The sequence below is a fragment of the Chlorocebus sabaeus genome, chromosome 23 (genome assembly GCF_047675955.1).
Source record: "Chlorocebus sabaeus isolate Y175 chromosome 23, mChlSab1.0.hap1, whole genome shotgun sequence".
Taxonomy (NCBI): domain Eukaryota; kingdom Metazoa; phylum Chordata; class Mammalia; order Primates; family Cercopithecidae; genus Chlorocebus; species Chlorocebus sabaeus.
This window is the reverse complement of record NC_132926.1, coordinates 79,025,464-79,039,685: the sequence shown is the minus strand read 5'-3', so window position 1 is coordinate 79,039,685 and position 14,222 is coordinate 79,025,464. Positions and strand designations below refer to the sequence as shown.

At 36.5% G+C, this 14,222-nt stretch overlaps 1 protein-coding gene across 19 annotated transcripts in view; it reads left to right on the top strand.

Moving 5' to 3' along the window:
• PAM (peptidylglycine alpha-amidating monooxygenase) overlaps positions 1–14,222 on the top strand; it is a 282,912-nt gene that overhangs the window by 241,661 nt on the left and 27,029 nt on the right. For all 19 annotated transcript variants that reach the window (XM_037985229.2, XM_073010788.1, XM_008014056.3 and 16 more), the window contains one exon: positions 2,283–2,412. In XM_037985229.2, the coding sequence (XP_037841157.2) occupies positions 2,283–2,412 (130 nt within the window). The remainder of the gene's footprint in view (positions 1–2,282; positions 2,413–14,222) is intronic.

Genomic DNA, 14,222 nt, shown 5'->3' with positions numbered 1-14,222 from the left:
CATGAGTGACAATGACATTTTCATATGCTCTAAAATATTTCCAAAGCAAATTATTCCCTGACTCTGTGCTTTACTGCTGCTAATAAAGTACTTGTAATGTGCCTCAAAATTTTCAGTAGAGGTCAAGACACTACACACTATATGATCATTGTTAAATCCAGGCTCTTTATGTGGTATCAGTACATTTTCCAGTCTAAACCAGATCTCAGGGTCAGCTAATCCAGTCCCCAGCCCCCCATTCCACCCAGCATACACATGTATCCTTTCCTGATTATTTTTAAAAATCTTAAAACACATTTTGCAATTACAAACATCCTCACTTTTATTCTTTTTGACAAAAATATTATCTGCCCACTTCTACACTAGATGAATTCCACCTTACCTTTAAGTGCAAACACAAATGTTTGTTCCCATGGGAAACCTTTTAAGTAGACCTTAATCCTACCCTATCCCAGCCCTAGCCTTGGGAAGGATTCTGGGCCCTCTCCTATATTCCTGTACTACTTTGTATCAAGTATTGAGTTCCTGGGTTTTTAAAACATTTCATTCTGTCATATTCCTATCCTATTATAGCCCTATTATATTTGTTTATTTACTAAGACCAAAAACCACATTTTATTCCTTTGCATTCCCAGATTCTACCATAGTACCTTGCACAGAAAATACGCTTAGGAAATAGTTGTTGAAAATGCTTAAGCAAAAAAGAAAAAAAAAGGAAAGAAAGAAGATGCTTCAGCAAAGGTTGAACTAATCTGGGCATCCTACTGTTCTATGTTTTGTTAATTTTTATTAAAGAAAAAATTAAAGTACAAAGTTTAAAATATTTTGGGTGAAAATGTACTTTTTCTTTTCTGTAGTTGACAGAATTATTTTGAAGTGCTTGTTCTCACAGAAGCATCCTCTCAGGTTTTCATAGCTGATCATATAAGCTTTGAGCTTCTCTTTCTCCCCCCAGTCTTTAATGTCTGCCTTTGAGGATTTCACTGCATGTTGCCATATCCTTCAGAGAGTGGCAAGGAGGAATGAGACTGAAATTGCTGCTTTTCTTCTCAGAATCTTTGTTGAAGCATTTGGGAGGGAAAGAAATGTCAATGCTGATATAATAGCTTTCACAGTGATCTTCATAACTCTATATCCTCAATTAGTACAGATATATACATTGTCCCCCTTTATCCATGGGCATGTTTATAAAAGGGATTAACACAAATGAGGCTGGCTGTGGTGGCTCACACCTATAATCCCCATGCTTTAGGAGCCTGAGGCAGGAGGATCACTTGAGCCCAGGAATTGGAGACCATCCTGGGCAACACAGTGAGATGCCGTCTCTGGAATAAATTGTTTTTTTCAATTAACTGGGCATAGTAGTGCACACCTATTGTCCCAGCTACTCAGGAGACCAAGGTGGGAGGATTGCTTGAGCTCAGCAGATTGAGGCTATAGTAAGCTGTGACCATGCCACTGCATTCCAGCCTGGGTGACAGAGTGAGACCCTGTCTCAAAACACCCACACATGCAAACCCAGATATTCTCTGAAGATAAATATATTCTGATCAGAAATAAGAATAATTTGGAAATCATTCATTTACAGAGTTTCTGTCATTTTTTTTCTTCTCTCATTTTAGGAAACCAAATACGGGAACAGTGAAAGAATCCTATTCTTATAGGGTCACTGAAGTTAGGAGAATGAGATTGATATCTTAGTTCTGTGTAACAAGGAATCATCAGTGAAGGGTTTGTTAGGGAGGCTATTTTATATTGAATATCCAGAATTTACTCAGGAGATGATAGATTACATAGATAGATAGATAGATAGATAGATAGATAGATAGATAGATAGATAGATAGAGGAAAGGGACAGAGGAACACAGAGTGCCAGGCTTATTGCCCATTCTTCCTATTTATTTAAAACATTTAAAAGCTTTGTATTAAAATGTCATGTATGTTGTTGTATTTTCCAAAGAGAGTAAAGAAAGAATCTTGTTGAGAAGAAGGCCATCTCAAATTTACCCTTTAATGACTTGAGTTAGCTGGCTTTACAGGCATCTTGTCAAAAGGAAAAGAAAACAGTCCTAATCCAAGTTCCCAGTCACTTCATTTCATCACTCAGAAAGTTACTTGGAATGTGCATGTGGTATAATTTATGTAGAGCATGGCTTGATTGTCTTTTTTTATTTCTTTGTATCTAGTGATGTTATTGCATAAGCTTCTTGTAACTATTGTGAATCCTCACGAGGCAATTCGACCTTTCCTTTTTACACTAAATATGTGGATATATCTTTTAGATTTCCACATGGAAGAGGCACTGGATTGGCCTGGAGTATACTTGTTGCCAGGCCAGGTTTCTGGGGTGGCTCTAGACCCTAAGAATAACCTGGTGATTTTCCACAGAGGTGACCATGTCTGGGATGGAAAGTAAGTAATATTTTTTCTTCAATAAGCAAATGAAAATAAATATAGTGTACATAATTTTTTCATTAAACTAAGAATAATGGTGAGAGAACTATAAAGGTTTTTCAGAATTTGATTTTATGGCAAAATGTATTTGTCCTTTTAACATCTGACTGTAGTAAGTAGCAGAAAGGAAGTCTTGTGTGCTTTAAAACAAAGTAGTTTCACGAAATAGTTTATGGAAAGAAGACAGTAACAATTTGTGATTCTACCCACTTACCATTTTGCTCCTTCCTGTTATCTATCTATAACATTAAAGATAGTTAAGTCAGTACCTTAGTGAAAATGTTCGAGACTTCAAGGAGAGTGCTCATGATAAGCGATCAACTAAGAAAGGTTGCTGGTTGACTATAACACCCTTTTGTTATTTTCATGTCCTGGGTGCAGAACTATGCCAAGACCTTTGTCCTGGACAGTGTGGTTGGGGCAGTTTGGCCAGTACACGTGAAGAAATAGTAACTTGGCCTTCAGGTTTTAATATAGACTAATTTTATTACTCAAATTTGCTCTTTTCATGAGCATCAAAGACTTAAGAATAACTCTAGGACTGTCTGTTACTCCTGCTTTATCCTCTGGATTTTCCTTTCCTACCTTCTTAGAGGGATTTTTAGTAAAAACATCAAACAGTTATTGAGTGTGTCCTCTGAGTTACCATCATTATTCAGGTTTCCCAGATGTAGAAACCAAAAGAAGTTAAGTACTGTGCCCAAATTAGCAAGCGGCAAAGCCAGGCTTCAGTAGCTTCCCATCTAACTCCAGATGGCCTACGTAGCCACTTTACAATACTGCTTTTAATAGAATTGTAAGCATGGTCATGATTGTATTTTTAAAAGCTTGCCCCACAATTTAGCAGGTTATTTTAATTCTTATAAGGAATGAATATCCATTTATTCATTTATTTCAATACAAATGTACATAGGGAGATACATTTTAAAATCTTTTATCTATTAAATCTAATGTATCTTGTCTTTTTATATGTATAACTCTGGGGTGTCATTTGGAAAATTGAGGATCTACATGTATAGTTCAGTTGGTCTTCTCCAGTTTCAGAGATGTTGATTAAATTTATGTTAAACCTGGTTCTGTCACATATTCATATGTCAAATTTTCTTTGTGCAGTTGAAGACGGAATTCAATCAACGTTTCAGAATAGATTGGTAGCTTTGTTACTGTTTAATTGTCCTTTCCAGTTGTCATACTTGAAAATGGAATCTGAAAAAGATCACTTCAGAGTTCAAAGTAAATAATCAAACTCAACATTCTCATTCATACATCTCTGTTACATCGTCTTAGTCATTATTGAACATCTAATGGTATTTTAACAAGTGCTTTTAAAAGCAAACTATTACTATTCATGGTACTTATTCTTCATTTTAATGAATATTGCTACATTTTCTGCATGGATTTCTAGCCACATTTTACCAGAGGAGAAAATTACAGCATCATTTTCTCCCATTGATACTGTTTCAGCTGGCTAAAGCTAAACTGGACAAAGGCCAATTTTCCATTTTAATGTGATATTCATTTCCATGTAAACAGCAGAGACTGGAATAGTTTAATAGAAAAAGGGATCTGTGAAGTCCAGTTTAGGGTGGGAGATGAAATAAGACTACGAAACAGGAACCACCTAAGAGCTTTTTCTGTAGCTTATCTGGCTGTGCTAGCATCTAGGTAACCAGGATCCTATGGAAATAGATTCTGGTTTCACTGGCAAAGCCCCAGAGTATTTGCCCTGATACATGACATCTATAAAGGAGTGCAGTTGAACATGCAAGATGTCTTCAGAGAAAACTGCTGATTTTACTCACTAAATCTCTGTTTCTTCTTTCTTCTTCATCTTTGTCTTTCAGATGTAAAACTATTTTTTCTCTCTCCTTCTCCCTTCCTGGTATTGCCTGTTGCCCCTAGCAGATTTTGCAATCCATGGTTGTAAGGAAATTCTTTTCTGGCCCTCAGCTCTCTGAGTAGACTTAGAAGTAGATTACTCTGTTAGCTGTTTTTTAGGAAAATACATTTGGATTTGTTCAAAGAACAAATTAAATTCAGGTTCTGTTCTTTGAATGGTAATGCATGGCCATCATTCCTAAGTCACATTCTATAAATTGGATGAAGTACATAGTTTTGGGGTTTTTTTGGCCTTCATTAAAAATCCAAGGATTATACAAAGATAACGTACCTTCCTGTGGAATTTATAATGTACAGGTGAGGGACAATACAAATTAAAAATTAGTTGGAAATTGCATTCTTCTTGTTACCACTGTTTGATAGTGACAAATCCTATATTAGTTTTCCTTGAAATATTTCCCATTCTGATATTTCTGAGGTTCACAAAATTGTAGGTTCTGTAAGACCAGGGCATATTCTAAATCACATTGAAGCACATTATATCCCATAGTTCATAAGATGTGCTCATTCTTTAAATATCAGACAGTACTTGGAGTTAATAATAATTCCTAATTAATACTCAGTACCCAAAGCTCCTTTGATATCATTGTGTCAGCTGTCTTCATCCGTACTATTATTCTTCATTCCCACCTGGTTACCCTGATCAGCCCTTATTCTTTGACTTAACCACACTAAATATACATGGCAACCAAAATTATAATGATGATAAACCTCTGACCTCCTGAAAGATGATAGTCACTCCCCTTCTCAATTTGATTTCCATTTTTCTCCCTTACTTCAATATTGCTACTTTAACAAGCTTCTCTTCTAGCTGAAATAAGAAATGCCTATTGCCAGCAGGGTATAATGAAACTTTAAAGAGTCTCTTGTCTGCCCTGGTGTTAGGGCAGCATGGCAGCTAGAGCTCTTTAAAGTTTAAATGCTTCCCAGCAGGAGCTGGGTAGCTTTTGCCTCAGTAATAGCTGTTCCTGAGTTTCTGTCTTAAAATCACCACCGCACTCAAAGTGCTTCTTGGCCTTTCTTTCATGTATCTGAGCTATGGTTGGGGTGTACTATGCAGAACTCACATCATATACCCACTTAACTTAACTATGGGTCTTGCCCCTAACTTACAGACGTTAGAAGTTACATTTCTTATTTCATTTATCATTTGTTCACATGGAGTTGGAAGGGATCTTGGAAGTAATATAACTTCAGATTCTTTCTGTTACAAATAAGAGAGAAAACTCAATATAAACTAACTTAGGAAAAGAGAAAATTAGTTCGTATAAGTGAAAACTTCAAGGAATATAGTAGCCCAATTACATCATCAGGATCGATTTTACAGCTCATTTTTTCTGTAGGGTGGCTCCATTTCCAGTCCCTGATTCATTCTGTTGCTCCTCTCCATTTGCAGGTTTGATTCACATTATCATCCTAATGTCACAGAAGAGATAGTCTATAAGCCTGATAAGTCAACATAAACTCACTAAAATTAGTTTTTGTAGCATTCCTTGGTCTGACTTAGATCGTGTCTCATTGCACAGTAAACCAATTATTTTGGGCAGAGGAATAAAATTGAGTCTGTGGCTTAGCCTGAGTCTTTTGTTCTACCCACGAAACGTGGGAGTAGAGTCAACATTATCTGAAGCAGTGGGCTGAGAGTGGAGCTCAAAATGTTGGGTCAACTAAAAAAGGTGAGGTTTCGTTATCACAAAATGGAACAATAAACACTGTACACCCAAAACAGCAAGTGTCCATCAGGGAGCTTATCTCCAGCCTCCCACCTAATGTACACATCTCTTCTACAGCAACTTCAACCACCATTCCAGTGCTTGAATTTTTTCAGTGCCAAGAAATTCTCTAGATGAGAGACAGGCTTTCCAATTATGGGACCCATCTAGATATTATAAAGTTCTTCATTATTTTACCTAAATCTGAGTCCCATAACTTCACCTTATAGTAATGCAGGACGAATTTATTACCATTTATCCATGTCAATTATCTGCATATTTGAAGAAAGCCTTATATTTTGCAAACTAAATATTCTCCAAGCTCTCAACTAATATTCATGCTGACATGATTTATTTCATCTGAAGGAATTTTGGTTTCTCTCCCCTTTAAAGTGTTTTACCTAGAAGTGGTCACAATACCTCATGTATTATTTGATCAGTGTTACAATTAGTTCCCTTGATGTGTATTTTACATGTCTGTTAGTAGAAGAGAATTGTATTCACTTTTTTTTTTAGCAGTTATATCACTGTGTCGCCTTATGTAGAATTTGTAATCTCAAAGATCTCCAAATATATGTCAAAAATTGTGCTGATATTTTTACTGGAAGTTTATGCTTATGCAGTGTTTTAAAAACATTGAATTCAGGGCTTTATTCCAATTATGTTCCACTTTATTACATTTAGCATTGTTTCAATTTACAGATATTATTTTAATCTTAATTAGCCAGAGGATTTGTGTTAGATCTCCCAGCTTTGTATTAGGTCTCATTGATAAGTATGCCTTCTATATCTTCATAGATGCTGTTTGTAAAATTTGAATAGCTGAATGATTGGTTTTGCAAGTTTTGTTTGTAGAGAACTCATAGTCTTCTAGGAATCTTCTTCCCTCCTCCCCCCAGATAGCTCACAAACCATCTCTTTATCAATACTTTATGTAATTTTGCCAAGAGATATTGTTTTAGAAATCTGTCTGCTTCCTAACTTGTAGAAAAATTGGTTCAAGATTTGCTTCGCTAGTTTTCTGGAGCCTCAGTTAACATATCTGCCTTGGTTATGCTTCAACATCTGCAATTTCTTTCCTACCTTAGGGTTTAACTGGCCCTGGAGAACAGAACTCAAAACTGTCTGTTACCTTAGTACCTTCATGTCTGAGGTAAAACTATAAGGAGTTCTACAAAAAAGAATGTTTCAGTGTTCTGTCTTTCTCATATCGCCATTTCACTTTACTGGAGCCTTTTTCTTCCAGTTTTATGCTATTTTCTCTAGTTCTTCTTGGTTGTGTGACTATTCTTCCATCTCTTCTGCAATACACATTGAATTTGATAACTGGTGGGAGATTTACCAATTCAGTCAGGTCAATCCTAGTAAGAGAAAATCACATTTTTTTGAAGATAGGAGACCTGGATTTGAGTCTTGGTTACCATTTCCTGTGTTTGAGACTTGCATCAAGACGTTTGAACTCCCTGATCCTCAGTTGCTTGCCTAAAAAGTGAGGGCTTTAATAACTACCTCATAGTGTTAAGTAACAAAATGCACCTTGTTAAGTCACTTGTCCCCAGTGACCTTATTGACTGAATAGAATCCAGAGTCTGGATGTATGATACCTAATTCTTTTTCCTTTTCATATCTATTCATGGTATCTATAGTTCTAGGCCCAAAATGGCACTAAATAGTCATATTGATTTTTTTTTGTCTGCCCATCTCTTTTCCTGCCTCACAGGGACTTTTTACAATGTGTCTATTTTCAGAAGTAAGTGTTTTTAACATAATATTAAGTTATATTCCATAGAGAGTCTCTGGCCTTTGTATATCTTTGCTTTTCAAACACTGAGGTTACATTTTCACTTATATTCTTGCATGAAAACCTACAGTTATTTCTCTAGCTTCTTAATTTAGATAATTACATTATATTTCATATCTTCCTTCAGTTGCTATTATTTATTTTGAATTCCCTTAATTTTTATTGATGGCATAGAAGTTTATTTTCTCCTTACTCTAGCTCTTTTATGTGTGTGAATATAGCAAAGCATTTCTTCCCAGCCTTATCTAAACTGTTTGATTAGCTGCTAATGTGAAAAATCATTAATGGAGAATTCAGACTGCTAAAATAAAGAACTGATGAATTCCAGCCCATAGGTCACAGTTCAGTCTTTTCAACTGAGTGCTTTTCCAGAGAAGCAAAGAAAAATCAAAAGTGCTCCAGGCACTGTGTGAAATGTTCAGGGTATTATTATATCCTGTAAAAAGTTAAATGTGCTTGAAATAAAGACCTCTGCAGCAAATAATGTGGAGTAGCTGCTTTCTAACACTAAATAAGCAGTTTGCTATAGCAACGGTGTATCCAGCTCTATAATCTGACAGCCATTTGTGAACTGTTCAAGGGTTACCTTTCTTTGAATTACAAGGGTTTATAAACTACTTAGCAAATTTAACATACATGTTTGGAGGGGGACTATGATTTTCTCATTTGAGAAAAGATGTCAATTTATTTTATTATTTGCCCTGTGTAACCATCAGGGACCAGCTGTTAGTTCTGTGAAGCTCCAGCCATCCCAAGTGAAAGGATTAGGACTGGTCAGCCAATCATCTGAGTAAATGAGTGTCCCTTGATGCTGCCAGTTTAAACATATAGACGTCTGTTAAAAGACATCACAATGATTTTAAATGAAGTGGTCAGGCCTATTATGTAGTGATTAATTCCTTTAAAACTACATTCTTCCTAAGAAGTCTGGGTTTTTCTTATTTGTTATTTACATTACGGAAGTAAATTACTGCATTTAAATGGGCTACATAAAAGTAGAGTGTTTTATCTTTGGATTTTGTTTTGTTATGTTTTGTTTGCTTTGTGTTTTTTTTACTTTGTTTTTGAGGGGTGGTAGTTAAATGAACAGATTCTCTAATCAGTAAATTCTAGAATTTGCGTTATCACTGATATTCTTAACAATGGAAGTATAGTAATAATATGAATAATCATCATAAAGCTATGGAAAACCAGCTAGTCTTAAGCAAACATAAAATGCCCTTTATACATATAGATGACCTGAGTATAATTTGTGATAGCAAACAAAACCTAAAAAGACCCAGATAATTAGTTGTTACATTGTAATATGATACTGGGAAAGGTATCTTGATATGTTGCAAGACGATGTTTTTTAAGGATCCAACTTTTAATTATAAATATCTGAACTTTGGGAGGTGGAGTTGGGAGAATTTCTTGAGCCCAGAAGTTCAAGATCAGCCTGCTCAATATAGGGAGAGCCCCCATCTCTACAAAAAATAAAAATAAATTAGCTGGGCATGGTAGTGTGCACCTGTGGTCCCAGCTACTCAGGAGGCTGAGATGGGAGAGTCACATGAGTCTGGGAAGTCGAGGCTCCCATAAGCCACGATCATGCCACTGCATTCCAACGTGGGTGACAGAGTGACACCGTGGGTGACAGAGTGACACCGTGGGTGACAGAGTGACACCCTGTCTCAGAAAAAAAAAAAAAAATTACTCTGATTTACTTGCTCTGTCTTATTTTTTTGTTCCTTATTTTTCTTCCCATTCCTTCATTTGCTATTTTGCTTCCCATTCCTTCATTTGCTATGTCAGAATTTTCTATTACAACACCAAAAATGTGGATAATGAAATAAAATTAGATGATCCTCAAATTAGTTAATTTTACTATTTGCTGCCATCACTGGAAACTTGAAATTTCTGTATTATGAATATAAATGCCCATACACAAACAGTGTTTGTGGCAGCACGATATCAATTACTTGATACATTTTCTTCTACATTTCTGTGCAGTGCAGAACAATGCCATTGATAGAGGATGTTTTTCACTTACCTACTCATCAGCTGCAACATTTTCATTTGACCCGACTGGCACAAGGACTGTGGGTCTGTTATTTATATTTCTTCCTTAACGCAGCTTGTTTTCTTGGAAGCCAAGCCCAGCATTTCAGGTCTGTGACTCTGATCTTACATGGCTGTCAGTGAGTAATTTAGCCTATAGTTTACACTTTGAAGTATTTGAGTGGTCTAGAGAAATAATCTGAAGCTATAAGAAATGCTTTAAGTTGCAGAAGTTCAGTGTATGCTCCTGGAGAAGGAGGGAAACCTTTTTACTTTCTCCTCATCAATAAATTGTAGGAGTGCTATTTCCTAAAATAATATGACCAGAGATTTAGGAATGATGATGAATATTTAAATGAATGAGAAGACAGATCAAAGGGGCAGTTATCTTACAGAAATACTGCATCCCATTCTTGGAGAAACCATGGGGGCAAGTAAATATATCAGGTTTCCCTAATGGTTTGTCATTCTGCAGAGAGGGGAAGATGTGGAAGTATGTGTGCTGAGGTCTAATACAACGATATATAATAGGCACTTGGACTGCCACTGTTATTAGCTGTCGATGGTGAGTCAGAACTCACAATCTACATACAAAGTAGATAGCACTTGGCAAGAATTATGAATTGGAATTATGAATCGGTAACTTTCCATATTCCATAGATTGGGGTAGCATAGAAAGGTAATGTACTAGTATATTCCAAGGAAATAAACTAAGAGTAAATGAAAATATTATATATAGTTTTATTATATGTAGTGATGTTATATATAGTTTTGCAAAATGGAGAAACTGGGTAAAGTGCACACAGAACTTTTTTATTTCTTACAACTGAATATGCATTTACAATTAATCAAAATTTCCATTTAAAAAAAAGAGGGGGAAAGGTTTTAACTCCTAATAGCAGACACCTAATTTTCACATTATTTAGATTGCCATTGTGCCTTTACAAAGCACTGAAATATTTCTGAATAATGAAGAATGTGAGACTTAAACCTTTCAGTAGTTCCTTCTCATGCTGCTAATAAAGACATACTTGAGACTGGGTAATTTAGAAAGGAAAGAGGTTTAATTGACTCACAGTTCAGCATGGCTGGTGAAGCTTCAGGAAACTTACAATCAGGCAGAAGGGGAAGCAAACACGTCCTTCACATGACGGCAAGAAGAAGTGCTGAGCAGAAGTGGGAAAAGGCCGTTATAAAACCACCAAATCTCGTGAGAACCCACTGACTACCAGAAAACAGCAGCATGGGGTAACCACCCCCATGATTCAATTACTTTCCAGCAGGTCCCTCCCAAATGGGAAAATTCAGTCAAAATGAAGAGGCTGCAGGCCCCATCCAAGTCCAGAATCCAGAAGGGCAGTCAAATCTTAGAGCTCCAAAATGATACCCTTTGACTCCATGTCTCACATCCAGGTCACACTGATGCAAGAGGTTGGCTCCCACAGCCTTGGGCAGCTCCGTCCCTGTGGCTGAGAGGTGTACATCCCCCCTCTCAGCTGCTTTCACAGTTGGCATTGAGTGTCTGTTGCCTTTCCAGGCACATGGTGCAAGCTGTGGATGGATCTAACATTCCAAGGTCTGGAGAGTGGTGGCCCTCTTCTCACAGCTCCACTAGGCAGTGCACCAGTGGAGACTCTGTGTGGGGGCTCTGACCCCACATTTCACTTTCACACTGCCCTAGCAGAGGTTCTCAATGAGGATTCCTCCCCTGCAGAAAACTTCTTCCTGGACCTCCAGGCATTTCCATACATCTTGTGAAATCTAGGCAGAGGTTCCCAAACCTCAATTCTTGACTTCTGTGCACCCACAGGCTCAACACCAAAGGGAAACTGCCAAGGCTTGGGGCTTGCACCCTCTGAAGCCAAGGCCCAAGCAATACCTTGGCCTATTTTAGCCACAGCTAGGACACAAGGCACCAAGTCCTTAGGCTGCACAGCGCAGCAAGGCCCTAGGCCTAGCCAAACCATTTTTTCCTTCTGGACCACTGGGTCTGTGATGGAAGGGGCTGCGGTGAAGACCTCTCACATACCCTGGAGACATTTTCCCTATTGTTTTGATGAGTAACTTTTGGCTCCTCATTACTTTTGCAAATTTCTGTAGCTGGCTTGAATTTCTCCTCAGAAAATGGGTTTTTCTTTTCTAGCACATCATCAGGCTGCAAATTTTCCAAACCTTTATGCTCTGCTTCCCTTTTAAACATACATTCCAATTCAAACCATATCTTTGTGAATTAATAAAACTGAATGCTCTTACAAGCACTCGAGTCACCCATTGAATGCTTTGCTGCTTAGACATTTCTTCCACCAGATACCCTAAATCATCTCTCTTAAGTTCAAATTTCCACAGATCTCTAGGGCAGAGGCAAAATGCCAACTGTCTCTTTGCTAAAACATAGCAAGAGTGACATTTATTCTAGTTCCCAGCAAGCTTATCATCTCCATCTGAGACCATCCCAGCCTGGACTTCATTGTTCATATCACTATCAGCATTTTCGTCAAAGCCATTCAACAAGACTCTAGAAAGTTACAAACTTTCCAACATCTTCCTGTCCTCTTCTGAGCCCTCCAAACTGTTCTAACTTCTGTTTATTACCCAGTTCCAAAGTTGCTTCCACATTTTTGTGTATCTTTATGGCAGCACCCCATTTCTGGTACCAATTTCCTGTATTAATTCCTTCTCACACTGCTAATAAAGACATACCCAAGATTGGGTAATTTATAAAGAAGAGAAGTTTAATTGACTTAGTTAAGCATGGCTGGAGAAACCTCAGAAAACTTAAAACCAGGCAGATTGCTTCAGAAGGGGAAGCAAACATGTCCTTCACATGATGGCAAGAAAGAGAAGTCCCAAGCAAAAGGGGGAAAAGCTCCTTAAAAAACTATCAGATCTCATGAGAATTCACTGACTATCACCAGAACAGCAGAAAGCGGGTAACCGCCCCATGATTCAATTACTTTCCACCAAGTCCCTTCCACGACAGGTGAGGATTATGGAAACTACAATTCAAGATAAGACTTGGGTGGGGACACAGCCAAACCGTATCAAACCTTAGGAAGAGATAATGAATGAAGAAACTTTAACCTATTACATATGAATGTGAAGGTTACAATATACTAAGTCTCAGATGTGCTGAACTTGTTAGCCATTATTATAGTCAAGTTGGAAAAATAAAAGATTATTAATGGTTGAATCCAGTACCTATGTTTTTCAGAGGAATAGTTATGATGTTTTTAGTAAATAAATTCATATTGAAAATAGAGTTTCAGATATAGGATAAATTATTTGGTGTTTCATACTAGCAAGAGTGACTTCATATTTGCCCTTTACCATTTTCCCATGATTTAATAATACTATGAATATTCTTACATTGGTTCCTATCTAATAAAATTTCACATTTCAGTTTGATAATGACCCCATAAATATCTTATGAAATCTTTTTTGTTAATGATGCTACTTCCATTTCATAAATTTATTTGTTTTTTTTTTTCTAGATACCACTGTGTGGTTCTTTACTGCATATAATACCATATATAAAGAATATTACTTAAGTTTTAGATTGACAAAGCTGAATCAATATTTTGTGTTCAATTGAATGCATCATTAATAAGAACTACTTCAGGGACTTATTGTTATCTTACAGGAAAACTATACCCAAAAGACTGTAACAGTCAAGTAGCTCAGATAATTGTGTGATGTATTTTTTTAATGGCCAAAGAATATAATTTAAGAATTTTTTCATTCTCCTATTTATGTAGAGTACTGGGACTCTACATAAGTTCCAGAAAAATGGCAGCCAACTGATCAATGGATTCATGACAGATCCAAGTGGTCTGTTACCTTCCCAAATTGCAAATATATAATAGCAAATATATTTAATGTTATTCAGATTCTTTTGCTTAAACAGTTGAACTACAAAATATTAATACTTTTTTCACAACCTTGCCTGATGCTAAAAGGAAATTCTGTTTTACAATAATATTCATAAGTCATTTATTGACTTGATATGTGTATTTATAAACACACACACACACACAGACACATCCCTCAACTATGTACTGATCCAATCCTTTTTTGAGAAGATAACTTGGTTTTTTTGGTGTGTCATACATTTACTTCTCTATTACAGTAGCTTAGATTAGAAGAGCTTATCTTTGTCATTCATCCCTGTTGACATATAATTTCCCAAACAGAAAAGGAAATAAGTACCGTGTCTGTGATAATTGTGAATTTAAGGAATTATATTACTAACAATTTAAATAGAAATATAATTTTGAAAGTATATATATGAATATATGTCCATAATGTTTTATAATAAC